The sequence below is a fragment of the Salvia splendens genome, chromosome 19 (assembly GCF_004379255.2).
Source record: "Salvia splendens isolate huo1 chromosome 19, SspV2, whole genome shotgun sequence".
NCBI lineage: Eukaryota > Viridiplantae > Streptophyta > Magnoliopsida > Lamiales > Lamiaceae > Salvia > Salvia splendens.
In genome coordinates, this window is record NC_056050.1 from 24,487,004 (window position 1) to 24,514,362 (window position 27,359).

The window sequence follows — 27,359 nt, forward strand, 5'->3', positions numbered from 1 at the left end:
GGCTCAACTAATGATAAACCTCTTTGTCAATATTTAGATCCTAATAATTATCCAAATACTGCATCTGTATTTTAAACGCCATGAAATTATGTCATAATTACAAAATTATTCTAAAAATTAATAGGAGGCAGGCTAAATCTTATGAAAATGTTGTTTTACACAGGTGTAGATTAGTTTGAAATTATATAATTAGATACATGAACAAACTTCTTTATGCTTAATATCCCAGCCAACAAATAAGGTACTAAAATAAATATTTATACATAACCGTTGGATTAACTTTCTAAAATTAATTATATCATGATCCAGAGAGGGAGAGAGATAACAAAAGAACCTGTTTTTCAGGGGTGATCATTTCTGATTATCTCTTTTAATATTTCCTCGAGTTTTCTTGCAAAATTCTTTTGGTTTCTTCTTCCCTTAATTGAACAGAAAGTTAAGGGAGGAGGAAAACAGGGCAAAAAATACGAAGCAGACCCCTTAATTCCAGAAAATATTGTATTTTTTGGGAAGTGGGGGTCTCAAATTTCTGCAAAAAATCAAATTTTTAGAAGTACGAATTTGATATTTCATCAAATTATTAGATTTCCTGAAATGGGATGTTGATGTCATACCAAAGGTTGGAGTTTTATTTCACAAGCCGGGATTTGGTGCTAATTTTGAAACAAAATTAGGTCTTCTGAATTGGGGGTGGATTTTGGGATTTTTTCCCCTTCCCTAATTGAAAATGCCAACAATTGAAACAGAAAATGTGGAGTGTGTTTATGCATCAGATGGAGTTGAGGATGAAGAAATTTCTTCACACCCTTTCCCCAAGAAACATTATTCTTCAAAACCTCACAATTTGTTATCTCCTGTGATTACTACCCCTACTAGTGTTTATGAATTGCTGGAGTGCCCTGTTTGCACAAATTCCATGTACCCCCCAATCCATCAGGTTTTGATTATTTTGAGACATTTTTTGTTATTTTGAATGAGATGTGATTATAGATAATGCTAGTTTCTTCACATGGTTTAGAAACTACAGTTTTCCATGCTTTCTAGATAGAAACAGTGTAGGAGTATGTTTCTTTTTAGATAGAAACAGTGTATAGTTGATCAGAATGAATGATATATGGTATATGTTGTTCTTGTTTTTCTGCAGTGTCACAATGGGCACACTATCTGTTCGACATGTAAGGCACGGGTGCATAACCGGTGCCCTACCTGCAGACAAGAGCTAGGGGACATCAGGTGCTTGGCGCTCGAGAAGGTTGCAGAGTCGCTGGAGCTGCCCTGCAGGTACCACTCGCTAGGCTGCCCGGAGATATTCCCCTACTACAGCAAACCCAAACACGAAGCAGTTTGCGATTTCCGACCATATAGTTGTCCATATGCTGGATCAGAGTGTATAGTAACAGGAGACATTCCTGATCTCGTTGCTCACTTGAGAGACGACCATAAAGTGGACATGCACTCAGGATGCACGTTCAATCACAGATACGTGAAGTCAAATCCTCGTGAAGTAGAAAATGCGACATGGATGTTGACTGTGAGTTCAATGCTTTTCTTCATAATCATCTCTGAGAAGTCTTATGAAAGATTGATGTAAGAATGCATCCATGGAATGTTTAATTATGTGATATTCTTTCACTGTTTGATCAGGTATTCAATTGTTTTGGGCAATATTTCTGCCTTCACTTTGAAGCATTTCAGATGGGAATGGCACCTGTTTACATGGCGTTCCTACGTTTCATGGGCGACGAAGTTGAAGCCCGAAACTATAGCTACAGCTTAGAGGTAGGAGGAAATGGTAGAAAGCTCACGTGGGAAGGCACCCCACGAAGCATTAGAGATAGTCACCGTAAGGTTAGGGATAGCCACGACGGTCTTATCATCCAACGCAACATGGCACTCTTCTTCTCCGGAGGCGACAAGAAGGAGCTTAAGCTCAGAGTTACCGGAAGGATCTGGAAGGAGCATCAGAATCCAGATTCTGCTGGGGCTTGTGTACCTAGTCTTTCTACCTGATCAGATTCACTCCTGTAAATTTTTAACTTCTCTACTCCTGCATGTATTACCAGAGTTAATACCATTACCTTTGGTTGCTAAAGATTTTTACCATTGCTTAGATTCAACACTTAACATGCTGATATTAAGGTCAATGCTTGGTAACAATTTGCAATGAGAAGTGGAACCCAAATTACACTAAAATGACTGCACATCATACCTTACGAATAATCATCCTTGCATCTCAAATTCAATGACATATAATATGGAATGATTGAGGTGCAGTGCAGGCACAAAATTGGAGAGATTCTCAAAATCTACAATTGAGAAATAAAACAATTACTTGCTCTCTAGTATACCTCCAAGTCAAGCAGTTACTTCTCATTTACACTGCTGCCTTCATTTTCTGCTGATTCTTCACCAATAACCTCATTTTCTACGGCATCATTCCTCATTACGTTCTCCACTTCTGGAGCCGTGGAAACAGAATCCTCCTCTTTGCCTTCAGCTGACAGTTCTTCCTCATTTTCTGCGGCATCATTCCTCATTATGTTCTCCACTTCCGGAGCTGTGGAAACAGAATCCTCCTCTTTGCCTTCAGATGACAATTCTTCCACATCCAGCTTCTTTCCAAACGACTTAGAAGACAACAGATCAGCCATAGCTATACTAGTGCTAGCCTTAGCTTTTGCAGCTTCTTCAGCAGCTTTAGCAGCGGCATCAGCTTTCTCCTTCTCCAACTGCAACTTAAGATTCGTCACCTCATCTTCTATCCCTTCCTTCCTCAACAATTCCCTAACAAACTCCTCCAACTCCTCGGTGAAATCCCCGGGATCCTCCCTCAACATTCTATCAACAATCTTCACCACTTCATCGTGCTTCCCTATCCCAGACAGTGCATTCATGATGAACTTGTATGTATCATCATTCATCCTCAGCTTTGGCACCATCAAGTCAAAGAAAAATTTCGCCTCATCAACCTCGCCAGCCTTAACCAATGCCTCAACAAGCCTGTTATAGACTGCCAGGTTTGGCCTAAGCTTCAACTGAACCATTGTCCCAAAGTAGTGAGCCGCGTCACCTAGCCTATTCTCCTTCAAGCAAGTATCCATCAGTGAACCAAAGGTATACTCATCTGGATTCACATTCTTATCAGCCATCCCCTGGTACAGCTCCTCCGCCTCGGCCAATTTGTTGTTACTACACAACCGATCAATCAGCACATTACACGACAAAGTATCAGGATTGCATCTTTTCTCTCCCATGCTATTGAAAACCTCAACAGCCTCATCAAATCTCTTCGCTGCACAATAACCATCAGCTACAACATTATAGCTACCCAAATTCACACTCAATTTCCTCGGAGGATCATGCTCATTCCTCATCCTCTCAAACAACTTCAATGCCTCATCAAACTTTCCATTCTTGCTCAAAGCCTCCAAGACATAATTATACGAAACAGCATTCATCTTAACTGTGGAATCCTCACCGAGAACCTTGTCATACACCTCCATGGCCTCTGCTTCCATTCCCTTCAAAAAGTAGCCTTTCATCAAATTCCCGTATATCACCCCATCCAAGATCTCATCTGCCCCCAATTTCTGCTTCAATTCCTCATACAACTCAAAAACACTATCTGCATTCGAATTCTTCACCTGCCCTTCCACCAAATAGGAATAGACAGTAGGATCCGGCTTAAACCCCTTTGTCTGCAGTTCGTTCTTAATCTCAATTGCTTTTTCAACTTGCTGAATATCTACTAACCCCTTAATCAAAATGCGATATGTAGTAGGCGATGGATTGAAAGGGGCATCGTTAATCAGCTGTCGGTATTGCTCTAGGGCTAAATCTAGCTTCCTGCAGTCGAAATAAAGAGTAAGGAGGATATTGTATGTTACGACGTTAGCGGCTATGCCGGCTTGCGTGATGAAGCGGTGGAACGTGAGGAGCTCGGCGAATTGTCCCTGGCGCAGCTGTGCCGCCATCACCGCATTGCAGGTGTGGATAGTAGGGCGGCAATTGGAGTAGACCGAGTGGCGCGTGAAGAGCGCCGCCTCCTCGAGATCGTTCTCGCGTATGAGCTTGAGGATTTTGTTGTGGAGGTTGAGGCGGGTTCCGGAGATCGCGGAAGCGGGCTCGGGGAGCTTCGGGGCATTTGGATTCTGCGGTGCCGGGGCGGGGCGGGGCTGCTGTTGCTGGTGGCGGAGAGCGGAGAGTGGCGGCTCGATGCGGAGGCGGCGCTTGCGCTTGCGGCGCTCGGCGGCGGCTTCCTCCGGGGTGGCAAAGGAGAAGCGGCGGACAAGGAGATAGGCCTGCGGCGGCGCGTGGTGGCGGGAATTTAGGGCTCTGACGAGCTGATTGAGGAATGAGGGTTTGGAAAGCGCCATGGATTGATTACTGTGTGTTGTGTGTGAAAATGAGAGAGGGGTTTTGGGGTTTATGTTTCAGAGATCATTAATTATTAGTTGGGCCATAATTGGATTCATATATATTTTGTAACTCAAGTATGGGCTTTATAGTTTTATTAGTTGGACTGTATTTATTTTAGAAAATGCAATGTTTTGGTATAAGTATAATGCTACTCCCTCCGTCCCGGACTACTTGCACTTATTTCCTTTCTGGGCGTCCCAAGTTATTTGCACTCTTTCCATTTTTAGTAAAAATTATCACCTATAGCCGCAATTGTTGACTTTGCTATACACTCATTCCTTAATCTCCGTGCCGAAAAGGAAATGTGCGAGTAGTCCGGGACGGAGGGAGTATTATTATTGTTCATTTATAATGTTATTCCTACACAATACAACTCTATTAGTGAAATTGAATATGAGGTGGTTACTTTTGTTTTGTTTTTGCAATGGTAGATGCATAAACAACAAAAGAAATATACAAATTATGAGGTGGTTTACTTTTATTGTATTTTGTTTTGCAATGATATAAACATAAATCAAGAAATATGTAAGTCATTAGGCAGAGGCAGAGCCACTATGGCTTGGGGGCGCAATTGGTTAGCACTTAGGTCTCAGGCTTTGTATATACATCCATAGACTATGTGTATGGTAACCATAGTGTCCAAGTTTCGTCATATCTAATCCATGCATACATAGGTGAGAAATATTGTTATTTGTGGCTTTATATATAGAACTGATCCGACTTATAATTTTATTCAAATTGATGCACATTATTAGAAATGGATATTGATTATCATATGCTAGTTGAGTGGTCACGTGTCGAGGTACAATCACTTTGTCACAACCAAATATGGTAGCCATGAATATTGGAATTTATTGATTCTATATTATACTACAAACTTTAGGCAAGGGACAAAATGTCACACAATTTCCCTTTTTCACACCCTTAAGATAACAAATGTACGTGGCTCAATAATTTCTCAAGAAAACGATGTAATGTTAATCTTTTTTACAATTTCTATGTGTATCATTGATTAAAAGCGACTACCAATAATAATCTACTTTTTTTTTCATTTTTAAACTTAAGGTCGTGTTTCGATCGTGACACATAGTGGATAAGTCAGTATGCACCAAGTAAATAGGGAGAAAATGAAATTTGTATTTCAAACACATTATTGTATTTCCAATTGACCCATTACAATGATTTCATTACTATTACTAATTTATTATATTTAGTTGATAGAGCCCTTCTTACTTAATTATATTAAATAAGAAGAAAATCACCCTAGATGGATCATTGATATTATTATATGTGCATATTTAATGTGACATTTTTTCATATAGAATGTTCCATTTCCCATATCAAGCATATTTATTTACTCATTCCGTCCCCATAGAATATGCACTTTAGGTTCGACACAAGTTTTAATGTAAAATTAATAAAGTAATGAGACATAGAGAGAAAAAGTAATTAAAGTATTGTGAGTGGAGAATGAGTCCCACCATATTAGAGAGAAACGACTTTCCAAAATAAGAAAGTGCATATTCTTATGAGACGAACTAAAAATGAAAGAGTTCATATTCTTGTGGGACGGAGGGATTATAAATTAACAGCTAAAATTATAATGTCTCATGTGTCACCGTTTGTGAACAATAATTAATTCTTGACTTAGTAAATTCGATATTAATATTTCATTTGCAAGATGAAATATTAATATTTCATCGATATTAATATTACATTATGAATTGATGCATCTCTTCAATGCGTTATGTTACTTATGTAGTAGTAATTTTATGTTTAATGGTAAAATATTCTCTCTAAATCTATAAAAAAAACACATACAGAAACTTATTTTATAAGTATAAATTGGATTAATACATTAATTCCATGAACCGATAACCTTTTTTCTAAAATTATACTACCTAACTTGTGTAATAAAATTCAGCATTTTACGGTAAAAACAATGTTTATTGATTGCAACAGATAACAATAATCAGATAATTATTGAAGAAAAAGTTAAAACTTCCCAGCTAGATTAACTCCAATAATCGCACGCGCGTATGATGACGGTGTAATTACGCGCCACTCCTCCCACAAAAACTGTTTTCAATTATCACATTACCATCTATTCACTCTCACATCAATCCCTTCAAAGCCTTTTGCTTTCTGAATTTACTCCGAAATTCAGTGATGTTCTGATAAATCTGCGTTCAGCTGTTGATTTAATCACTTGTATTTATTGGAAGGAATCTGAATTCGAATCCGATTCCGGAATCCGAATTCGTTTTCATCATTGCCGGATCATCAGAGACAGGTCAGATTGCATATTTGGATTCGTGGTTTATTGCTAAGAGCTCATAATACTTCCTAATTACGATTAATTAGTAGTAGTTTGTATAGAGGGATCGCCCTAATCGTTGATTAATTTGGTTGCTAAGTTGTTGTGTTTGGATCGCAATGTGTGAAGATTTGATTTCCACTGTTTTGTGTACTAGTTTAGATTGAGATTGAGAAGCAGAGTTCGATGTGGAGGAATGAAAAGTGAAGAAGCTTTTTTCCCCTCTTTCACAGCTTGAAAAAGCAGCTTCAGAAAGTAGCTTTAATTTGTCCAAATTTTTCGGTTTAAGCTTCGTTAAGTTGAAATCCTACGTACAGTTTATGTTAATTTCAATGGAAAAATGATAATTTTTCCTTTAGTATGCAATGTGATTTTTTTAAATGTATCATTTTTGTATTTTCCTTGTTTTCTATGAGTTGAAGTGATGAAGTATGTGCATATTGAAAGAGTTGGGATCTGTTTGGTTTCCTGTTTAAGGCATGTTTTGACGATTTTTGCTGCCTTTTCGTTGGCAGATTTGTACAGTATGTGCACGTTGATGCATGAATTGCTCAATCTTGGATTGTTTATTTTGTAATGCAATCACTGAATGAGAGTGGCAAAAAGAAGAATCTGAAACGTTCGTGGTTGTTTCTTAACGAAATGCCTGTAACCGATGCAACTGTTGCAAATGCTCTGGACAATTGCACTATATTCCCTGTTGAAGAGATAGCCCAGCATCCTTTACCGGGTTATGGAGTGCCGACTGCAATTAGTTTTAGCCTCGATAATAGTCTCATAGCGTACCTGTTCAGTCAGGATCAGACTTTGAACAGAAACTTGTTTGTATTTGATCCCAAGATTGGGAAATGTGAGCTGTTCTTTAGACCACCAGATGGCGGTCTTGATGAAAATAATTTATCTGCTGAGGAGAAGTTGAGAAGGGAGAGGCTAAGAGAGCGAGGCTTGGGAGTGACATGCTATGAATGGGCAAAGACCAGCCCGAGGAGAAAACGACTTATTGTGCCTTTGCCAGCCGGGGTGTGTTTCCTAACATCTTATATCTTGTTCATGTGCTATGCATTTCATCATACTGGACATTTGCCATTCTAATTTGGTGAAAGGGAGATCATCAAATACTCATGTCTTGCATTCACTCCGTATTTCTTCTCTGGTCAGGATTTGTTCATGAAAATTAAATTGATTAGCAAATCAGACATTAATGCAAAACTGTTTTTTTTTTTTGAATAATTTATGAGATTAACTACAGTGCTTGAAAATATGAGCTTTCTAATAATATTGGTTGCAGTGACTAATGAAAGAAACCATGAAGTTTCTTCATTGGTTGCAGTTTTCGTACTGAGGAAAGTTTATGATGAAACATGAATAGCAGCATTAACTAGTCATTTTCATTATTTATAAAATTTAGTTCTGTACATGTTTTTATTGTTGCCTTGTTTACTGTACTACATGACTTAAAAATCTAAGGCTTCTAGTACTTACCATGAACTAAAGCACAACTGCTACATGTGAGCAGATCTATAGCCAGACAAATGATGGCAAGACTGAACTTCTGATCCCAAGTGTCTCTGGTTCGCCGATTATAGACCCACATCTCTCCCCAGATGGAACCATGCTTGCCTATGTGAGGGATAATGAGCTTCACGTGTCTAACCTTCTGTACAATGTGTCAAAGCAATTGACTGTGGGCGCTAACGACAATACTATAGTAAGCAGCATGTTCCATACTATGTTTAATTTAGTCTCTCTACTAGTATTTGTGCTACTTGCACCACTGAGTACTACATGTGTATGCCTAGTGAATTGTATTTATGTCAGATTAATTATCATAGATTTCCCAATTCTTTTTGTAAATCATCGTTAAGAAGTTAGATTTTTGCAGTCTTCCCCATCACTGATCTTGTCAAACAACACAAAGATAAGAACAAATAATAATTAAATAAGATTTGTACAAGGAAAGACTATATATGAGTATCATTTAATAAATTGTAAGCACTTGTCAAGTACATATTCAAGTTAAATCATTTGACCTTTCCATCTACCTTGATTTGATTGCCTCTGTTAAGACGCCTTGAGTTCCATTTATATTCTGAATTTGAGTAAAAAGATCTCTTTTTAACAAGTTTCATCATCCCTCGCTAGGAGTTCAAAATGAGTGCTACCAAAGTAAAAATATTGTACTTTTGTTGCTTCGCAAAGAACAATCAATGATAGACGTAGGAACCTCAGAATAAGTAAAAATATAGATTAAACTCTGATTGCATAGAAGAGGGTTTATGCTTTGCTCTCACCCTTATCCCCACAAATGCATACCCATTATCATTTCCCCAATTATTTTAGTTTGGATGTTGATATTTATGTCATTTGTTAACTGCTAACGCAAGTTTTTTGTGTTGCTATTTCAGACACATGGCGTTGCTGAGTTCATTGCACAGGTGCATTACTGTTGAAACATGTTGAGGGCCACTATTGCCTGGTTTACATAACATTTCTCCCATTCCCAATATGACAAGGAAAAACTCATAAATGTGTTTGCTAACCGAGATATATCTTTTTTTGCTGTAGGAGGAAATGGACCGGAAGAATGGTTACTGGTGGTCATTAGATAGCAAATTTATTGCATTTACCAAGGTTGATTCATCAGAGGTACCTCTTTTTAGGATCATGCACCAGGGTAAAAGTTCAGTAGGCTCGGATGCACAGGAAGACCATGCATACCCTTTTGCTGGCGGTCCAAACGTGAAAGTCCGCTTGGGAGTTGTTCTTGCCACTGGTGGACCAGTTAGTTGGATGGATCTTCTCTGCGGAGGTGAGCAGACAGAAGATGAGGAATATTTGGCAAGAGTCAATTGGATGCATGGAAACATTCTTACTGCTCAGGTGTTAAATAGAACCCATTCAAAACTGAAAATCCTCAAGTTTGATATTAAAACTGGCCAGAGGGAACTAATTTTGCAAGAAGATAGTGAAACTTGGATCAATTTGCATGATTGTTTCACTCCTTTAGACAAATTACCTGATCGATCATCTGGAGGATTCATTTGGGCAAGCGAAAGAACTGGATTCAGACATTTGTATTTGTACGATGCTGCTGGTGAGTGTTTAGGACCTATTACTCAAGGTGATTGGATGGTTGAGCACGTTGCTGGTGTAAACGAGGCTACTGAAATTTTATATTTCACTGGAACCTTGGATGGCCCTTTGGAATCACATCTTTATCGGACGGAGTTGTTCCCAGATAGTAGCCTTTCCTTACAGACTCCCCTAAGATTGACCCAGGGAAAGGGAAGGCATGTTGTTGTTCTTGATCACCAGTTGCAAAAGTTTGTGGATATCTACGATTCCTTGGATTCACCTCCCAAAATCACCCTACACTCGTTGCTGGATGGAAGCTTCATTGCGTCAGTTTATGAGCAGCCCGTCAACGTTCCCAGGTTTAAGGAACTCGCACTTGTGCCTCCTGAAATAGTTCAGGTGAAGGCTAAGGATGGAACTACCTTGTATGGGGCACTATATAAACCTGATGCTGCAAGATTCGGACCACCACCTTACAAGACAATGGTTCACGTCTACGGTGGTCCCTGCGTACAGCTAGTCTGTGATTCTTGGATAAACACAGTCGATATGAGAGCTCAGTATCTCAGTAGTAAAGGCATATTAGTTTGGAAGGTTGGATTTTTTGTTTTGGATTGCATCTCATCCTGCCACTTATTATTTACTTTTGGAATATATGCTATCTGCGGTCCATCACAAGCATACTTTAAACGTTTTTGTATGCTCTGAATTTTTGTCACTTGATTGTCACTGTTTTTCTTTTATTAGTTTTACTTTTTATAAAGGAGATGTTAATTTGATTCTTTTCTTTATTCTGGCTGCTATTCCCTTCTCAGATGGATAACAGAGGAACTGCTCGACGAGGGCTCAAGTTTGCAGGTGCGCTCAAGTACAAATGCGGCCAGATTGATGCTGAGGATCAACTCACTGGAGCCGAATGGCTCATCAAGCAGGGGTTAGCTAAAGACGGCCACATTGGACTGTACGGATGGAGTTATGGCGGATATCTCTCAGCGATGGCACTGGCAAAATTCCCCCAAGTATTCAAATGTGCAGTTTCTGGAGCTCCTGTGACATCATGGGATGGATACGACACATTTTATACCGAAAAGTACATGGGGTTGCCCTCTGCAAACGAATCGGGCTACTTACACAGTTCTGTCATGCATCACATCGACAACATAGAAGGGAAGCTTCTCCTGGTGCACGGGATGATAGACGAAAATGTTCATTTCAGGCACACAGCGAGGCTTGTCAACGCGCTCGTGGCTGCCAGGAAGCCTTATGAACTGTTGATATTCCCAGACGAGCGCCACATGCCTCGCGGACTTAAGGACCACGTATACATGGAGGAGAGGATCTGGGATTTCATCGAACGGAGTTTGTAGATGATGGTGCATCAGAAACGAGGAAATTCAGGTTTGTCGATTCGACGAAGCTCGTTGAAGATAGAGTGCACTCGTAAACTTTTGTTTCAAATGATGTGAAATAAGAATCTTGTGGTGTACATAGTTGATGAAGCCTTGGAAGGAAAAACAGTTTCATTTTATATCTCCAAGGAGAAGAAAGGAGAAAAACTCGTAATAACATTCAAAATAACTGGTGATCCAAGAAATAAATCTCTTTAATTCTAGCAAATGAATGATGATATCGTTACACTTGATTATCATTTATTAATGAAAATCTATTTTCCCCTCAAGAGAGAGAGAGAGAGTAAATGGGAAAGTTATATTTTAACGAATATATTGTTGGGTTATCACATTCAAAACCGAAGGCGCTGTTGTGAGATAACCATTTTATTTTCTATAGTTGACCAATTTATTATTTCTTTATTTATAAAAATTGAACAATAATGAATGTTAACAAAATAAAATTGAAAAAGAAGTTATTTCAGCCAAATCCCTCTCTCAATATTCAAGAGATTTGGTAGAGAAATTCTTACCAATTACCAAGTCACATGATTAAACTAACATGACAAGAAGGGTATATACCTATGAAAAATTGTGAAATCCATTTTAACTTTGCATGATCCAAGATATAGTGCTTGGTGTAATGTTTCGAAAAACTTGTATTTCTGTCCCTATAAAAATATTACCAACTTTATTACTATTAGAAACAATGACCCTATGTAAGTACTTTGTTTCTACAACCAATTTTCAATTATTTCACTAAAGTTTTGTAACAATTTTGAGAGATCAAGCTTTTTCTGAAATTGCTATCTATCCGATAAGCCAATCATATTTTTAATATAAAATGTTGATAAGGATAATTTAAAATACAATAATATGATAAATGCATTATAGAGTTATTGTAGTACTACCACACATTATCTTTTTTTATTCATGAATCCTACGTTGCATTCCAATTTCCAAGGAAACATACACATACACTTTCTTACGAATTTCACATGAGATGTCTCTAAACTTTTTATTATTGTGCATGTACCATGAAAAGTAAAATAATTATATTAGGGCTAATTGGCTCTGTGTCACATATTACAATCAAATTTTATTTTTTTCTATATCATATAATTTACGTTAGTATTATACACAACTTTGACTATTTTTAGAATTTTTCCAAATTGAAATTCCATTCAAATCGGAACTAATTACCGACACCGAAATTTTAATAAACTTTAAACATTTGCTTGATAACATGAATGTTTCAATTTAATTTTGAATTGGGTGAAATTTGAATTTTGGGAATATTATAAACGTGGTCTAAGGGTATCACTATAGGGACGGCACGCCGGCCGGCCGCCCCCTTCCCGCCGAGCTATAGTGGAGCGAGAGGCCGCCCCGAGCCGGACGCCATTTCAAGGGCGGAACGCCCATCGGCGAGTTTAGTGCGAGGACGCGCCGGCAACCCCCTTGATTTATTTTTTTAAAAAATTTTCAACATTTTTTAGAGAGGAGGGGAGAAGGAAGAAGGGAGGAGGAATTTTTTTAATACAAGTTTTGTTTATTATTGATTTAATTGGTTATAAAATTTTGGGGCTATTGGAAGTGTCCACTTATAGAGACGGAAACCTTTTTTTTTGCGCGGACAAAAAAACTGGGGCTGTGGACAAATAAGGGGGTGTGGCTATTGTAGACGACGGCCTTATAGTGGATAGTCTAAGTTGATGTATATTTTGTCACAAACTTTTATAACATATACTTAGAAAACAAACCAAAATTTGATTACTATTTAATACGCATTATTTAAATAATTAGCATTTTGTACTCATAGTTTCATCTAATCACTAAGTGTTGTTTCATCGAGGAAAATCTTACTATAAAATTCCAACATTTACTATTCACATCGGTGTCACGGTACCAATATTATACTAGCTACTTCACCACATTATTAATTTACCAAGATTAAAAACATTCGAATCTTTTTATCCCATAAAAGAAAAAAAAAACGGCCAAAATGATAAGATAGACTAAGATCACATTATATGTTATGTTAATTAGTGTTTGATGTGGAGTCATACACTCACTATAATATCAAGATAAAAATAAAATGACAAGACCTTATGTGACCTTCCCACACCATGAACCTTCTTAATTAAGATAAGAGTTTTTGGAATTTATTAAAAAAAATACGACTAAATACAACTCAATTGGTAAGATAATTCTCATCCAACCAATAGATCTAAAGTCTAAACACCTTATGTATGTATATGTAAATCTAAATTCAAACAATTTATTAAATTTCATTTAAAATTAATGAAATTCTTATTACATTAATTAAACAACGATTTAAGACAAAAGAGTTAAATACACCCTTAATGTTTATTCCATTATTGAAATAGACTATATTGTACATTTAGTTACAAATAAGCCCTTAGTATGATGGTTTGCGACATGTATGCCCTTGTGTTTACCATTTCCACTACTAAATAGCTTTGTGATAATTTTTTATAGTATTAATTTTATTTTTAAGCATGTCTTTTTAAAATTCTCTTTAATTTTATATGTAAAAATGTTAAAGATAATATTATAGCACTATAATACAATTTATAATATATTTGGATTTTGAAGTAAACATTGAAAATGTATTTGATCCTTTGCCTAATGATTAACATAGTATAAATGTGTTGGAAAAACTTGATTGGGATGTATTCATACATTTCCTAACGTGGCAAAACTTGATTGGGTATGAGTCGTATGAGTATGATGACTATACAAATTTTCTCAAAACGGAGGGTAATTTTGACAATTACCATATGACTAAGCTCATTAAGGAAGGAATTCCATTGGCTAAACATGTCATTATTGCGTCCGTTAAGTATACAAAATATCACATGCACAAAATTACACTTTGAATTAAATAATAATCAAAACATTTTTTTTTATTACTTGAAATTATAAAAATATTTTACTCCATGTTTTAGAAATTTAAACATTAATCATGTTCATAAGCCATTAACCTTTATTGCTAGTTATTCCATTATAATATATATTGAATTTGTACCTTATATTAAAAACTTACATATTTAAAAAGTACTACTATATTAGAAACACTGCACAATCATTACTCTGCATATATTTCTCAAAAAAGTTTTACTAAATTTTTAAAAATTAAATTTATTCTCTAGTTTTATCTCTTAATCGTCCAAATAATTTACCATTTCAGTGTATCCACAATTAAAAGTTTAGTATATTTTTTATTTTTAATAAGTGAATAGCAAAATTAATTAAATTATTATATCCAATTTTTTTTATAAAATTAATTCTCCTACATAAAAATGAAACATTTTATGAATTTTCTTTCACATATCTTAATCGTGGCATAGTGAACTGCTAACGGCGGAAAAACGTTCAAAACTTAAAAACAAAAATAAACTTAATAAATTTTTTTTTTTTGCTGCCAAAAAAAAACATTCGTGGGGTCCACTACCAGCCCTTTATATAGCCCAACGTATTCCCTCAGTCCCTCACTTTCTCTCAGCTCAATCAACCTTTAAAAAATTCTCTGGAAATTTTACTTACATTTTTAACAATTTCCGGAAAATTTTCACATATTTGAGCTGATCGTGAGTGATGAAGGTAGAGAAGTGGACATTGGCTACCATTGTTTCTGCATTTCCGTTCCAGTCGGTCGGTTGATTCTTTCAGTTTTGGCTCCGTCTTTCACTTTTTTCTTCACTCAGGTTAGAGATTCGATTTTTTTTTTATTATTTTGTGTTTTATGTTTTTTTTTCTTTAAATTTAATTGTGCATTCATTTTGTATTTTGAGCTGTTTGATGATTCTTGTGGAATGCTCTGATTTCTGATGTTCAATTGCTGAGAATAAGTTTGATCGCACTTTCTCATTTTCTTTTTAGTTTAGTTTTGTCTTCTGTTTTTTTAGGTTTATTTATGTGATTGAGTTGAAATGTTTTTAGCTGATAGCCTGATAGTGGTGATATTCTACATTAACTTTGACATTTCTTTTAATTTTTATTTGTCATTTGCTAGTAATTAGGAATCTTGCATTAGGTTCTTTAAAGCATTGGAAATTATTAGGTTTATTTTGCCACTTTCGTGGAATTTAAAAATTTGCTCGGATCGGTTCAGGGAAGTGTTTGTTCTTGATATTTTAATGGATAATTAGTAGTGAAAGCTTGGATTTTTTGGTGTGTAGGGAGAAAGATTGTGATCTTCTTGGGCTGCAATGTCGATTGCCAGCGTAGCTCTCTGTCCTGTTTATGAAGACTACTGGAACTTCCCAGGCCGTGTCTCGGGGCAGTATGGCCCGTGGTCTAGTGACTCGATCTTGATCTACCTGACTGTTGGTGGTTCCGTGATTCCTATGCGGGTTCTTGAATCGGATTCAATTGCTTCTGTCAAACTCAGAATTCAAGTTTCTAAAGGGTTCTCTGCAAAGCAGCAAAAGCTTGTTTTCGATGGGAAAGAACTGGCAAGGAACAATTCTCAGGTGCGGGACTATGGTGTGTCTGATGGGAATGTGTTACATTTGGTTGTCCGCCTCTCTGATCTCCAGGCCATCACAGTTAGGACAGTTTGCGGCAAGGAATTCAAGTTCCATGTTCAAAGAAAGCGGAACGTGGGGTATGTGAAACAGAAGATTTCTGAGAGGGGGGATGGTGTTTTTAATCTCAAGGATCAAGAATTGTTCTGTGATGGTGAGGAGCTTGAAGATCAGAGGATCATAGATGATTTATGTAGGAGCAATGATGCTGTAATTCATTTCCTGGTTCGTAAGTCAGCAAAGCTCAGGGTTGTGCCTGTTCAAAAAGATTTTGAGGTGTCGATAGTTGCGTCAGATGTAGAAGAGAAGGTAGGTGATAAAGTGAATAGGCGGAGAAGGAGAAGTCAGAATGAGAAGCTTCCGATTGTTGCTGCCAGTCACCCTCCACGTGAGGTTCAAATAGAACCACTGATTGTTAACCCTAAGATTGTCTTGTCCCCTGTGATTAAACAACTAATTCATGAGACTTGTTATGGGCTAGAAAAGGGTAATCCGCCAATTAGGTCTTCGGAGGGATCAGGAGGTGCTTATTTCATGCAAGATTCAGCTGGCCAGAAATATGTTTCTGTCTTTAAGCCAGTTGATGAGGAGCCCATGGCTGTAAATAATCCTCGAGGCTTACCCTTGTCCCCTAATGGTGAAGGCTTGAAGAAAGGTACACGAGTAGGGGAAGGGGCATTCAGGGAAGTTGCAGCTTATATTTTGGATCATCCACATGGAGGTCCACGCTCGATTTGTAGTGAAGAGAAAGGCTTTGCTGGCGTCCCACCTACAGTCATGGTGAAGTGTCAGCATGGTGGATTCCACTACTCAGAAGGTTTTAACTGTGGATCGAGTAAGTTTGGGTCGCTTCAGATGTTCATGAAGAACTGTGGTAGCTGTGAGGACATGGGCCCTCGTGCTTTCCCTGTGGAGGAAGTTCACAAGATATGTGTACTTGACATCAGGTTGGCAAATGCAGACAGACATGCTGGCAACATTCTGATCCAAAAAGATGCCGAGGGTCAAATTGTTCTTATCCCGATTGATCATGGTTACTGTATGCCTGAGAATGTAAGTATAATTCTATCCTCCGTTTTTTGTTCAATAATGTTAAATTATGAATATTATTTCAGAACACGTTCTGATGTTCAATACATGCATCTTTTTTAATACATAATCTTGGCATGGTTATTGAATTTCTAGGCACCAAATTTGATTATTAATGTGTATTATCATTCAGGCTTCAGCTATATTCATCATGCCTGTTAGATATTCATGGGAAGAATTTTCTGTATATCCATCGAACATCTGGTCTAATTATCTTTACGAATACAACGTGTTTCGTTCCTACCATAAAATCCATAATATGGATTCGGGATAATTTGCTAAGAGGGTAGAAAGCTGAACCATATATATACCTCCATCATCAGAAGTTTTGACTTGCTCGTGCCTGTTACTCGTGCACTTCATTAATTGTGAACTTGTACAGTCTTTGAGATTTCATGTTCACAGTTGCCTTTTTACTTTCCATTTACGACTATTTTGCATTGCAGTTCGAAGATTGCACATTTGAGTGGCTCTACTGGCCTCAAGCTCGGGAGCCTTTCTCTCCTAAGGAGATTGCATACATAAACTCCTTAGATGCTGCAAAAGACATCGAAATTCTGAAATTCAATGGATGGAATGTACCAGACAACTGTGCACGTGTCTTCCGCATCTCCACCATGCTTCTGAAAAAAGGCACAGAGAGAGGGCTGACTCCATTTGCCATCGGAAGCATCATGTGCAGGGAGACAGTCAAGAAAGAGTCTGTTATCGAGAAGATAGTGGAGGAAACCGAAGAATCCGTGCTACCTGGCACAAGCGAATCAGCATTCCTCGAGTCTGTCTCAGTCATCATGGACCGTTACCTTGACGGTCTGTCCCCCCCTAACTGCAACACGAAGGTACATAGAAACTGCTGATATGAATACGAGTGTAGTGTTGTCATCGCCTTTTATCGTTACAACACAAGTCGTTGTCAGTCCAGCCCATCGAAAGGAATGTGTGTGTGTGTGAATGTGTGTGTGTGTGTGTGTGTGTCATAACATATCTACTAATGACCTGCTTCTGTCTGAGTGTATATGATCCTATCCTACTTTGGGTATGTATTTTGAACTTGCAGCTTATAAGGTTGCTACTCTGCTTTGTATTTTCACTTCCTCTCTAATGAAATAAATCACTTTTTTACTTGAGCAAATTGGTTGACTTCTTTGTTGTTTTGGCATTTAAACATGTGACAATGGAATGTTTTTCAATGGTAATTTTTGGGGATAAAGTTGAAAATCAAGTTGATTTGTGAACCCAAATGTACAATACTTGTCCAATTTTCCTTGCAAATTAATAGTGTTTTTATTTTTCTGATACAGTGTTTTTAACTTAGTGTACATTTGGAAAATGCTTTTAGATATTTCTATAACATAATTACAATGTAGGAGTGTATTAATATTATTGTCCACTAATTTAAAAACTGTCGTCGAAGTTAAACCACCTCTTGGATTACATAATACCGAATCAATTAAAAGTTAATAATGGTAATTTAAGGATATCATTTTGAGATAATTGGTACATACTTATTTAAATTTTAATATACATTTTTTTATTTATTGTTGTTATTTTATTATATTATTAATTAATAACTTATTGAGGAAATATTAATTAATTTTTTAAAATTATAAATCATAATAAATTATAATAGTAATAATCAGTATAATTATAATTATTAGTATTTATTAGTACTATTATTATGATGCTCTCAATATTATTGTTATTATTATTTTAAATTAAGAACTAAATTAGGAAAAAACTGCTTTTAATTATTATGATATTAATTAATTGAATTTAAATATTCACTTCAAATTCTAACAATTTTCTTTGATAGTTATGAATACATGATAAATAATCTATCATGGAGTATTATAGTATTTTTCTGTAATCACATTACAACAAACGAGTCTTACATGAATTTTGTCATCTGTTCTCAGACATGACCACTCAACTACTTCTAATACGATTAAGCACCACAATTAGTTGGTAAATATAATTTCATTCCAACTAATATGTCGAGGTCGAATCATTTAACCATTATTGATTTTTTCTCTCTCTATATATAAAACTAATCCCAAAGGGCATCTAACCATTTTTTTATTTTTTCTCACAATTTTATCGAAATGATATAAGTAGAATCTTAATTAAGCATTAACAGTTCCCACAATTAAGTCTAAAGGCTATATTGTAGTAATAATGTATAATCATAAATCCTTAACAGTTGTCACAAGTTACTCTAAGGCCATGTTTGGTTGACGGGAAAGTAAAGTTGACAAGAAAAATGATTCATGAGAAAATGAATCCTGGAAATATGATTCATAATAACTTTACTTTCCTATGTTTGAAAAATATCAAGATTTTAAATTTTATACTATTTTATTTAAACACCAAACTAAAAATATACTCCTACTTATTACTATTTTTATTTATAAAAAAGAATAATAACATAAAATTTTTAATAAAATTATTAATTACAAATGATAATAATTATATTGTTATATTTATTATTAGTTTAAATATGCACTATTCATCTTAATATATAATAATATAATTATAATTATAGTTACGTGGAGTATTATAATCATAAATGATTATAATAATAAATATGATTATTATAATTATAATTATAATATTTACGGATAATATAATTGAATAAATTTCATAATTTAAAATTTCACTACGACTTTATTGATTAATTATTAATTTATAAAATAATACTCCCTCCGTCCCCTAATAGGAGTCGTTGTTTGACCGGACACGAGTTTTAAGAAATGTAAAGAAAAGTTGGTTGAAAAAGTTAATGGAATGTGGGACCCACTTTTTTATATTAATTTTATAATAAAATGTGAGTGGAGTGAGTTAGTGGAATGTGGGACCTACTACCATTTATGGTAAAAATGAAGAGTGACTCTTAATGGGGGACGACCCAAAAAGGAAATTAGCGACTCTTATTCAGGGACGGAGGGAGTATTTATTAATTATTATCATATAATTTGTACTATTTTATAGTTATATTTTAATTATTTATTAAATTATTAATTATTATTATGATAATTATAAAAATATATAAATATTATAATAATATAGTTATGATTAGGATAATATTAATTGTAGTTTTTTATTATACCGAAATTAAGTATGATTTATAATTTTATGTCATTTTTAATACATTGTAATAATAATAATAATAATAATAATAATAATAATAATAATAATAAACAATTGTAATAATAAAACTATACTTATATTGCATTAAATATGTAAGAATCCTAAAACATGGAAAAAGAATACCTAAGAAAAGTTAGGATTCAGAATCCTGGAAAGTTGTACTAACTTTCCATGTTCTTGGATTCTGATTATTTTCCCAGTTTGATTAAAAACTGAAACAAACACAAGAATTTAAAATTTAAGGAATCAGATTTCTTTCCCAGACAGAATCCTGGCAATCAAACATGGCCTAAATGCTATACAATAATGTAGAATCATAAATCATTAAACATAGACATGGAATGTGAATAAAATTTGGAACTTGAGATATCCATTGGCTAAGAATATTTGAGGTACAATCCAATTTTGAATTCCATATGTATATCTAGGTAGCTGGTATCTTCAATGACAATTTGACTTGTTTGTTGGATATTTTAGTGTAATTGGATTAACTTGATTGATCAAAGTGATCATAATGAGACAATAAATAAGTTGGAAGTGCGGAGTGTACACTTATTTGAATTCGTTATGACTAGACGGGGGTTCGGGGGCAGCGCCCTCGAGTAGCGGGGTCCAAGGGGCAGTACAGAAAATTCATCCTGAAATATAATTTTTGAAATTTGAAGGACTATTTTGCAATTTGATAAACCCGCCAAAAATCAGTTAAAATCGGTTAACTGATGAACAGACGCGATGCTTCGTTTCTGCCTCTACTTATTAATCATTTTCGGTTCAAAGTTTGAATCACAGAATCAACATACGAATATCTTCGAAACCTGAATTGTATCCTATCAAATATTGATAGAACCGCCAAATTGATTTGATCTAAAGTGTTTCACGCCTTTCGGGACATCCGAATTGTTCACGTTTTTGTCTAAACCCCCTAACATTGTTTTTCTTCCTCTTCGTATTATTTTGCACCAATTATTCTGCAGAAATATTTATATGTGTTTTCGTAATCATCTCTTGATTGAAAATCAATTTTATTGGTCTAATAAGGTTGAATGAAATATGTTGAAGACTCATTAACTGTTGTAGTTGAAATTTTCAACTACCTTCGTTGAAAGAAATTAATAAGAATGAGACCCATGAATGTGTTTAAATTTTATTGTTCTGACAAGATGACATGATTCTCTCTATATTTATATTATTTGAATAATAAATCGTATCTGTCCTAACAAGAAGCATTTAGTATACAGAATATAATATTCATATCTTATACTAGATGACAATTATTGTTTTTATCTCTGGAATTTTTGTGATAATTTAAAGAACTTTTATTGGGTAACGTTTGCCTTAAGCACCTCTTGAGTTAATGTATTTTTATTTTAAAATGATGATTCGTGCAAAAATTAATATTTTAGATACTCATTGAGGTTCAAATAATCTCATGATGTTTTATTGCATATACATTGAGAGTCATCATAAATTCAAAATACACATATACATATGTGCTTCTACAAGAATTTTGTTTCATAAAATGAGTGCAATTACATTTTATAATTTTGGACATGAATATAATTTTATAAGGAGCGAAATTTTCATTTTATATTTTCGGGAATAAATAATTTGATTGTGAATCGAATAACTAATGCATTGTTTTAACTGTGTTCTTAATTTTTATGATATAAATGAAATTTTACATATATATGCGTAATTTTTCACGATACTATCAAAGAAATGCATATACTCCTATGTCTAGTCTTTCACAAGGCCCCACAATTCTTGTGGTTCACATAATTAGTTGGTCTAACTCATAAATATTTGCAACCCCACCGACATACAAGAATTTCTATTCACTGTTTCTCTGCTCTGGACATACATTAAATTTATTAATTATAATAATATCAGTCGATTTATTTAATGCTTGCACGTGATTAGATAAATTTATGTGCTTGTATGAATATAAATAAACATTGTTCTATATTAGTCTCTAATAAAAAAAAATTTACTACGACAGATGCATGCATCGAAGAAAATAATACATCCTTCCACCCACCGACCTAAGTAAAAGCCCTAGTAAAAAAGAGTGTCAATCCCCCAAAAAATAAGAGACCTAGTTCATCTATTTTTTTGTAATTTTATTAGTCACACTTTATTCACTCCAAATTAATAAATGTAACAAATCACAACATGTACACAGAGAAAAGCATTTAAAAAGGATTATATTATATATACCATATAAATAAATTGAGCCCTAATTTAAAGGCAAGTAATTTCCTTATACACTAAAGAAACAATTTAACTTTCTATAAAACATTATTTTCATTATTATTATTATTCAAGTTGATAGGCCGGCCGAGAACGCCACACCGGTGGAGGGCAGCCACGACGACCCGTAAATGAACTGCGCCACGGTGAACTTGTTCGCCTCCTCCACGGCCGTGATCACCCGATACCCCGGCCAGGTCACGCGCTGGCCAATCGCGCCACCGGGGCCGTAGCTCATGTACTCCCCATAATACAACGTGTCCAGTGCAAACGTGGCATTCCACTCCAACCACCCTCTCGGGTGGATGTGGTCCCCCAAGTAGGACTGCAGCAACACCGTCCGCGAGTACAGCTTCCACGGCCGTCCTAGGTACGTCGGGTAGGCGCCCTTCGCGGCCGCCAAGTCGGGCTCCGCCACGATCCGGCATGCGTGGATCGAGATGCCCGTGTTTTGGTTGGGGTCCTTGCGGTTTTGGGCCGTGATGGTGTTTTTCTGGAAAGGCATCGGCTTCCGCGCGTGGATGCTGCAGTTCTGGAACACGACGGCCGCGTTGCCGAAGATGAAGTCCACGGTGCCGTAGATGTCGCACTCTCGGTAGAATTGGCGCTGCGAGTGGGCGTAGAGTGTGTCTTGGTAGCCAATGACGTTGCACCGGTAGATGACGGCGTGGTCCGCCCCGACTCGGAGGGCCACGGCCTGGTGCTTGCTTGGCCCGGCCCAGTTCTCAAATGTTATGTCTCTTGCAATGAAACCGGCACCGGTTGCCGCTACATTAAAAAAATATAACCACTTCAATTTACCTAATATCTTGTTTATTCGTTAAACAAACATTATACCAACAAATTATACTTAGTAACTTTGGATAAAATTCCATTTCAACTTTGGAATGCTTTTTTTGGCCACCAATATCCATTTATGGTTTGCATGTGAAAAGCTTTAAACAAGGACATACCCATGACCCACAAATATTGTGAGGACCTTCTTTACTCAAGCGTCACTAAAAGGCTTATAACAATTTATTACTATTACTTACTTTATATTTATATAAGTGACGAGAAAGTGGTGCAATAGGGGGGATAAGATCACAAAAAATACTATACATAATCTAAAAGGAACGTGACAAGTGAGCAACTATATATACTAGTACAAAATGTATTGACCATTCCCAAATCCCAACCCCACCTGTATTTTCTTTTTCTTTTGATGAATCACAAATGAATCTCTCTTTCTCTCACTTATGTAACAATGATCAAAGATTATGGCTAGTTCATTTGATACCTAACTAAAGTAAATCATTTGGCACTAAACACTTGATTAGTGAAATAATCTTGACAACTTATAGTAGTGTTATTTATAAGATGATCAAACTCTCCCCACAGCTTCACTTAATACTTAAAAGAAGAACAAAGTACTCCATATAACAATTGAAGGATAGTTCTCAAACTCTAACATAGTAGTAATTAATTAATTTCTTTTAATTCTCTATTTCTCCTATTAACAGTATTACTACATTGGAAGACCAATTTGCGCACTATTTATAAAAAGTAGCCTATCACCATCTCCAACCTCCATGAAGAAAGTAATTATTGTTGTACAGCCATGAAAGCTCCAATTGAAAGGGACATACACGAAGACATAGTTGCACATGAAAGTCCAAAAAAAATCCTAGCTAAGATTCAATAAATTAATACATTCATTAGAATTCTAGGACCAAATTTTTTTTGTCAGTATCCTATGTTGGAAAAAGAGCAAGCTGGTGTATTGTCCTAACAAGACAGCAACTCTAAGCAGACAGTCCATTTTATGCACATTATGCATGTCCAAGAATATTGCCATTCACTAAATTCAAGTAATGTAGGCATAGTTTTTCTTATTTCAATATTATCAGTATATTTCATGTGCATATACATTGATCATTGATGTGTATACTTGTGACAATGTTTTGTTGACACTAGTCAAACTAGAAGATAAGTCACCCTTGCGAGATCGATAGAGGAATTTAATTGCTTATAAGATTAATCTAGAACTAGTTTTATACTCTATTAATCCCAAATAAGTGTCCCAACCAATCAATATTTCTATATCAAAAAATTGGATAATTCTAATAATTTTATCCCTAATTTACTCTAGAAACCAAGTTATTCTTATCTCTTGGCTCACTTCAACAATGACAAGATTACATTTTGTGTCACAATTATTCATCCCACTCTCAGTATGACTAATTTTTATACATCACCTTGCTTCTCAATTATGCATCACCTAGTCACCTTATATATAAACCGCTGTCTTAGAATAGATTAAAGAACTAAGTTGGAAAATAATCTAAGAAAACTTCAAGGGCAGATTAGTCAATTGAGATTTAACTTGTTTGACGAGGTTTGGACAAGAATCTAAAATTAAAAAGGTATGCATCATAGCCACGTGCATTTTGAAGTAATAATAACCACTAAAATTGAAGATTTAAAAGGAAAACAGGAAAACAGAAAAACAGAGAGTGAAAAGGTAAATTAGTGACAAAAAAAAGTTTAAAAAGCACAAAAAAAAGATAGAGCAAAAGAAATTTACCAAATGTCGCGGTGTGAAATGTCGTCATGTTATCTTGGATGCTCTTCCCACCTGAAATGACCGTCTTGCCCTTTCCGTCGCCGATAAACATTAAGTTCGTCTTTTTCCTCCCTACCTTTAATATAGGCTCCTCGTACCTAAAAACATAATGAATGACATAATTCATTTAGGTAAACTATATTAGTGAAATAAAATATTCGACCACTTGTAATTTCAGGTGTCACGTGAGAAATAACTACCAAAATCGTTATAAATTTATTCTTTCCCATGGTCAACTTAATCCGACATCCTAATCACTAGAAATCAAGGAACAAAACAACTAGGGATATAAGCGTCATTTCAAGTGTCGATACGTAAAAGGAAATTATAAAGGCAACTGATTACTATCTCGAGCGGCACGTGAACTTACTTTCCTGCCCTCACGTAGATAATAAATCGCCGGTTACTGTGCTCCGGCGCCTTTTTGATCGCCTCCGCGATCGTCTTGCACGTGCCGTTGCCGTCGTGCGAAACGACTGCGTCGGCGTTGATCGCCGCCGGCGGAAGGTCAAGCAGCTTCCTGTCCCGCCGCGACAGCCACGCCGGGAAATGCCTGTGCGGTTTCGCGTTTCCGAGGAGCCGCCGCCGCTTGTTCTGAATCGGAATGCCGGAGAAATCCTCGTCGCCGGCGTCGGCGGAGTATATCGCGAGGCAATTGCTCACGAGCTCCGACAGATCCTTCAGCCGATCCGTCATTTGATTCTTCACGTAGCCGCTCAGCTCGGAGAATCCGTCGGCGCAGGTGTCCTGGTTCGTCAGCGACGCGCTGAGCCACGTCAGCACGTCCTGCGTGGATCCTCCGCCGCCGGGGGCGACGGTGGTGAGCGATCGCGAGAGGAGGTTCACGGAATCGTCGAGAAGCTCGAGGCAGTCGTCGTATGCTGATCTGTTCGGAAGATAATCAATCAAAAAATTGGCGGGAATATCGGAGCTCAAAATTAGGTTAATCAATTTAGTACCAAATTGAAACGCATTGGAGCGTTTACCTGACGCGGGGATCCATTTTGAGGTTGCTGATCTCGGCGGCGGAGTAGAGCGCGCGGCCGAATTTGCGGAGCGTCATGTTGACGGAGATGTGGACGAGGTCCTTGCCGGAGGCGGTGGCGGCGCCGGGGAAGTCGAGGAGCGAGTGGACGCAGAGATTCGGGTAGCGAGTGTTGCCGCAGGCTTGGGAGACGGCCTTGGAGGGGCGGCGCGGGGAGGCGGCGCCGGAATCGTAGTCTCTGCTGCGAACGACGTCGATAACGAGGGCGGCGGAGACGGCGGAAGCGGCTATGAGCGCGGCGGCGAGGGCGAGGGCGAGGAGGAGGTTGAGGCTGGATTTTTTAGGGGCGCGGGTAGGGTCGGGGGTTAGGCTGCGGGATGAGGAGCCGGCGCTGGTAGGCTCGGGTGCTCCGAGCCTGCCGTATTCCATTTGGAGAGGGGAATGTGAGGAAGTGAGTTAGAGAGGAGTGAAGGAGTTGGTGGTTTATTAAGATTGAGGTTTGAGTAAGTGAAGGAGGGATATATATATATATATATATATGACCCTGCATGCATATACTCCATTAGTATTGTCTATGTGTAAATAGAGATTGTGGATGAAATACAAAACTATCAAAGGAAATTAGCTGGATTCGACTTAGCTAGTGATTGAGGGTAATAGAGTTTGGTGTTTACTACTAGTAGACTGTTGGCCTATTGCGCACTTTATAGTCCATATTATCGTATGAGTTTTAACATACAATTGATTAAGATATAGAAAACCCTATAAAAAAGGTTGTAGTTAAAAACTGTTAATGATAATTGCTTGATGATGAAAACATAGTTCATTTAGTAGTACTCTCTCCGATCAAATTAAGTTGAGTTAAAACTTTTTGGCACAAAGATTAAAAATTGTGTTGAAAAGTATGAAATATGAATAAAGTAAAAAAGAGTAAAATATGTGATAAAATAAAGTAAAAGTGATTAAATGTTTTGTTTTTTGTAAAAAAAGAAAATGACTCTACTTAGTTAAGACATTCCAAAAATGAATACGACTCAATTTAGCTGAGACGGAAGGAATAATAATATATTTCTTCTCTTTCTAATAGGTGGAGTTAGAAATATCACTAAGTAAATGTGAAATGATTGGTTAATTCTCTTTAAAAATGACTATTTGAAATATATATAAGTTGAAAAATGACTTTTTCCCAATTTAAAAAATGTGAAGAAATATAAGTTTAAAAAACGTTAGTCAAATATAAGTCATATAATTATATATTAATTTTTAATAGCATTTAAATGAAATAAGTTAATGGAATTTGAAGTTTATTTATCGTTTATCGTAAAAATGAAATGTGACTTATATTGACGCACGTGTCAAAATTGATAAAATGAGACTTTTATTGGAATATAAGAATTTAATATTACATAAGAGCTCTAAATTTTAAATTAAATATTACTGTATTCAATTATGTTATTTATTTTCTTATTTGAAATATAATTAGAAAAGCAAGTAATCTAGAGCACATGCAGAGAATTAGATTTCAAATTAT

The 27,359-nt window shown here is 36.2% G+C and overlaps 5 protein-coding genes across 5 annotated transcripts; 3 read left to right on the forward strand and 2 right to left on the reverse strand.

The window, feature by feature from the left end:
* The first annotated feature begins 310 nt into the window (after positions 1-310).
* Positions 311-2,092, forward strand: LOC121780341 (E3 ubiquitin-protein ligase SINAT5-like). Its single transcript, XM_042177919.1, has 3 exons — positions 311-937; positions 1,145-1,531; positions 1,645-2,092. Exons 1-3 carry the CDS (start codon positions 728-730, stop codon positions 2,008-2,010), a joined length of 963 nt encoding a protein of 320 aa, XP_042033853.1. The 5' UTR covers positions 311-727; the 3' UTR covers positions 2,011-2,092.
* Positions 1,910-4,431, reverse strand: LOC121780338 (pentatricopeptide repeat-containing protein At3g49240, mitochondrial-like). The gene is made up of 2 exons (XM_042177916.1): positions 2,349-4,431; positions 1,910-2,047 (listed from the first exon to the last, which is right to left on the reverse strand). The coding sequence occupies exon 1, from the start codon at positions 4,374-4,376 to the stop codon at positions 2,364-2,366; it is 2,013 nt and encodes a 670-aa protein (XP_042033850.1). The 5' UTR covers positions 4,377-4,431; the 3' UTR covers positions 1,910-2,047; positions 2,349-2,363.
* A 2,077-nt stretch (positions 4,432-6,508) lies between these two features.
* Positions 6,509-11,428, forward strand: LOC121780337 (dipeptidyl aminopeptidase 4-like). Its single transcript, XM_042177915.1, has 6 exons — positions 6,509-6,712; positions 7,252-7,756; positions 8,253-8,444; positions 9,142-9,171; positions 9,302-10,405; positions 10,627-11,428. The coding sequence occupies exons 2-6, from the start codon at positions 7,313-7,315 to the stop codon at positions 11,176-11,178; spliced, it is 2,322 nt and encodes a 773-aa protein (XP_042033849.1). The 5' UTR covers positions 6,509-6,712; positions 7,252-7,312; the 3' UTR covers positions 11,179-11,428.
* A 3,305-nt stretch (positions 11,429-14,733) lies between these two features.
* On the forward strand, positions 14,734-17,973 carry LOC121780339 (phosphatidylinositol 4-kinase gamma 4-like). Its single transcript, XM_042177917.1, has 3 exons — positions 14,734-14,930; positions 15,405-16,805; positions 17,288-17,973. Exons 2-3 carry the CDS (start codon positions 15,435-15,437, stop codon positions 17,696-17,698), a joined length of 1,782 nt encoding a protein of 593 aa, XP_042033851.1. The 5' UTR covers positions 14,734-14,930; positions 15,405-15,434; the 3' UTR covers positions 17,699-17,973.
* A 4,206-nt stretch (positions 17,974-22,179) lies between these two features.
* Positions 22,180-26,340, reverse strand: LOC121779695 (probable pectinesterase/pectinesterase inhibitor 34). Its single transcript, XM_042177066.1, has 4 exons — positions 25,830-26,340; positions 25,214-25,729; positions 24,805-24,941; positions 22,180-23,006 (listed from the first exon to the last, which is right to left on the reverse strand). The coding sequence occupies exons 1-4, from the start codon at positions 26,255-26,257 to the stop codon at positions 22,309-22,311; spliced, it is 1,779 nt and encodes a 592-aa protein (XP_042033000.1). The 5' UTR covers positions 26,258-26,340; the 3' UTR covers positions 22,180-22,308.
* Between the last annotated feature and the right edge of the window lie 1,019 nt (positions 26,341-27,359).

Coding starts and splice junctions, on each gene's coding strand:
- LOC121780341 (XM_042177919.1), top strand. CDS start 728: ATGCCAACAATTGAAACAGAAAATGTGGAGTGTGTTTATGCATCAGAT. Junction 938..1,144: donor TGTACCCCCCAATCCATCAG/GTTTTGATTATT, acceptor GTTTTTCTGCAG/TGTCACAATGGGCACACTAT. Junction 1,532..1,644: donor ATGCGACATGGATGTTGACT/GTGAGTTCAATG, acceptor CTGTTTGATCAG/GTATTCAATTGTTTTGGGCA.
- LOC121780338 (XM_042177916.1), bottom strand. CDS start 4,376: ATGGCGCTTTCCAAACCCTCATTCCTCAATCAGCTCGTCAGAGCCCTA.
- LOC121780337 (XM_042177915.1), top strand. CDS start 7,313: ATGCAATCACTGAATGAGAGTGGCAAAAAGAAGAATCTGAAACGTTCG. Junction 7,757..8,252: donor TTGTGCCTTTGCCAGCCGGG/GTGTGTTTCCTA, acceptor ACATGTGAGCAG/ATCTATAGCCAGACAAATGA. Junction 9,172..9,301: donor TTGCTGAGTTCATTGCACAG/GTGCATTACTGT, acceptor TTTTTGCTGTAG/GAGGAAATGGACCGGAAGAA.
- LOC121780339 (XM_042177917.1), top strand. CDS start 15,435: ATGTCGATTGCCAGCGTAGCTCTCTGTCCTGTTTATGAAGACTACTGG. Junction 16,806..17,287: donor GTTACTGTATGCCTGAGAAT/GTAAGTATAATT, acceptor TTTGCATTGCAG/TTCGAAGATTGCACATTTGA.
- LOC121779695 (XM_042177066.1), bottom strand. CDS start 26,257: ATGGAATACGGCAGGCTCGGAGCACCCGAGCCTACCAGCGCCGGCTCC. Junction 24,942..25,213: donor ATCTACGTGAGGGCAGGAAA/GTAAGTTCACGT, acceptor TTATGTTTTTAG/GTACGAGGAGCCTATATTAA. Junction 23,007..24,804: donor ATTTCACACCGCGACATTTG/GTAAATTTCTTT, acceptor TTTTTAATGTAG/CGGCAACCGGTGCCGGTTTC.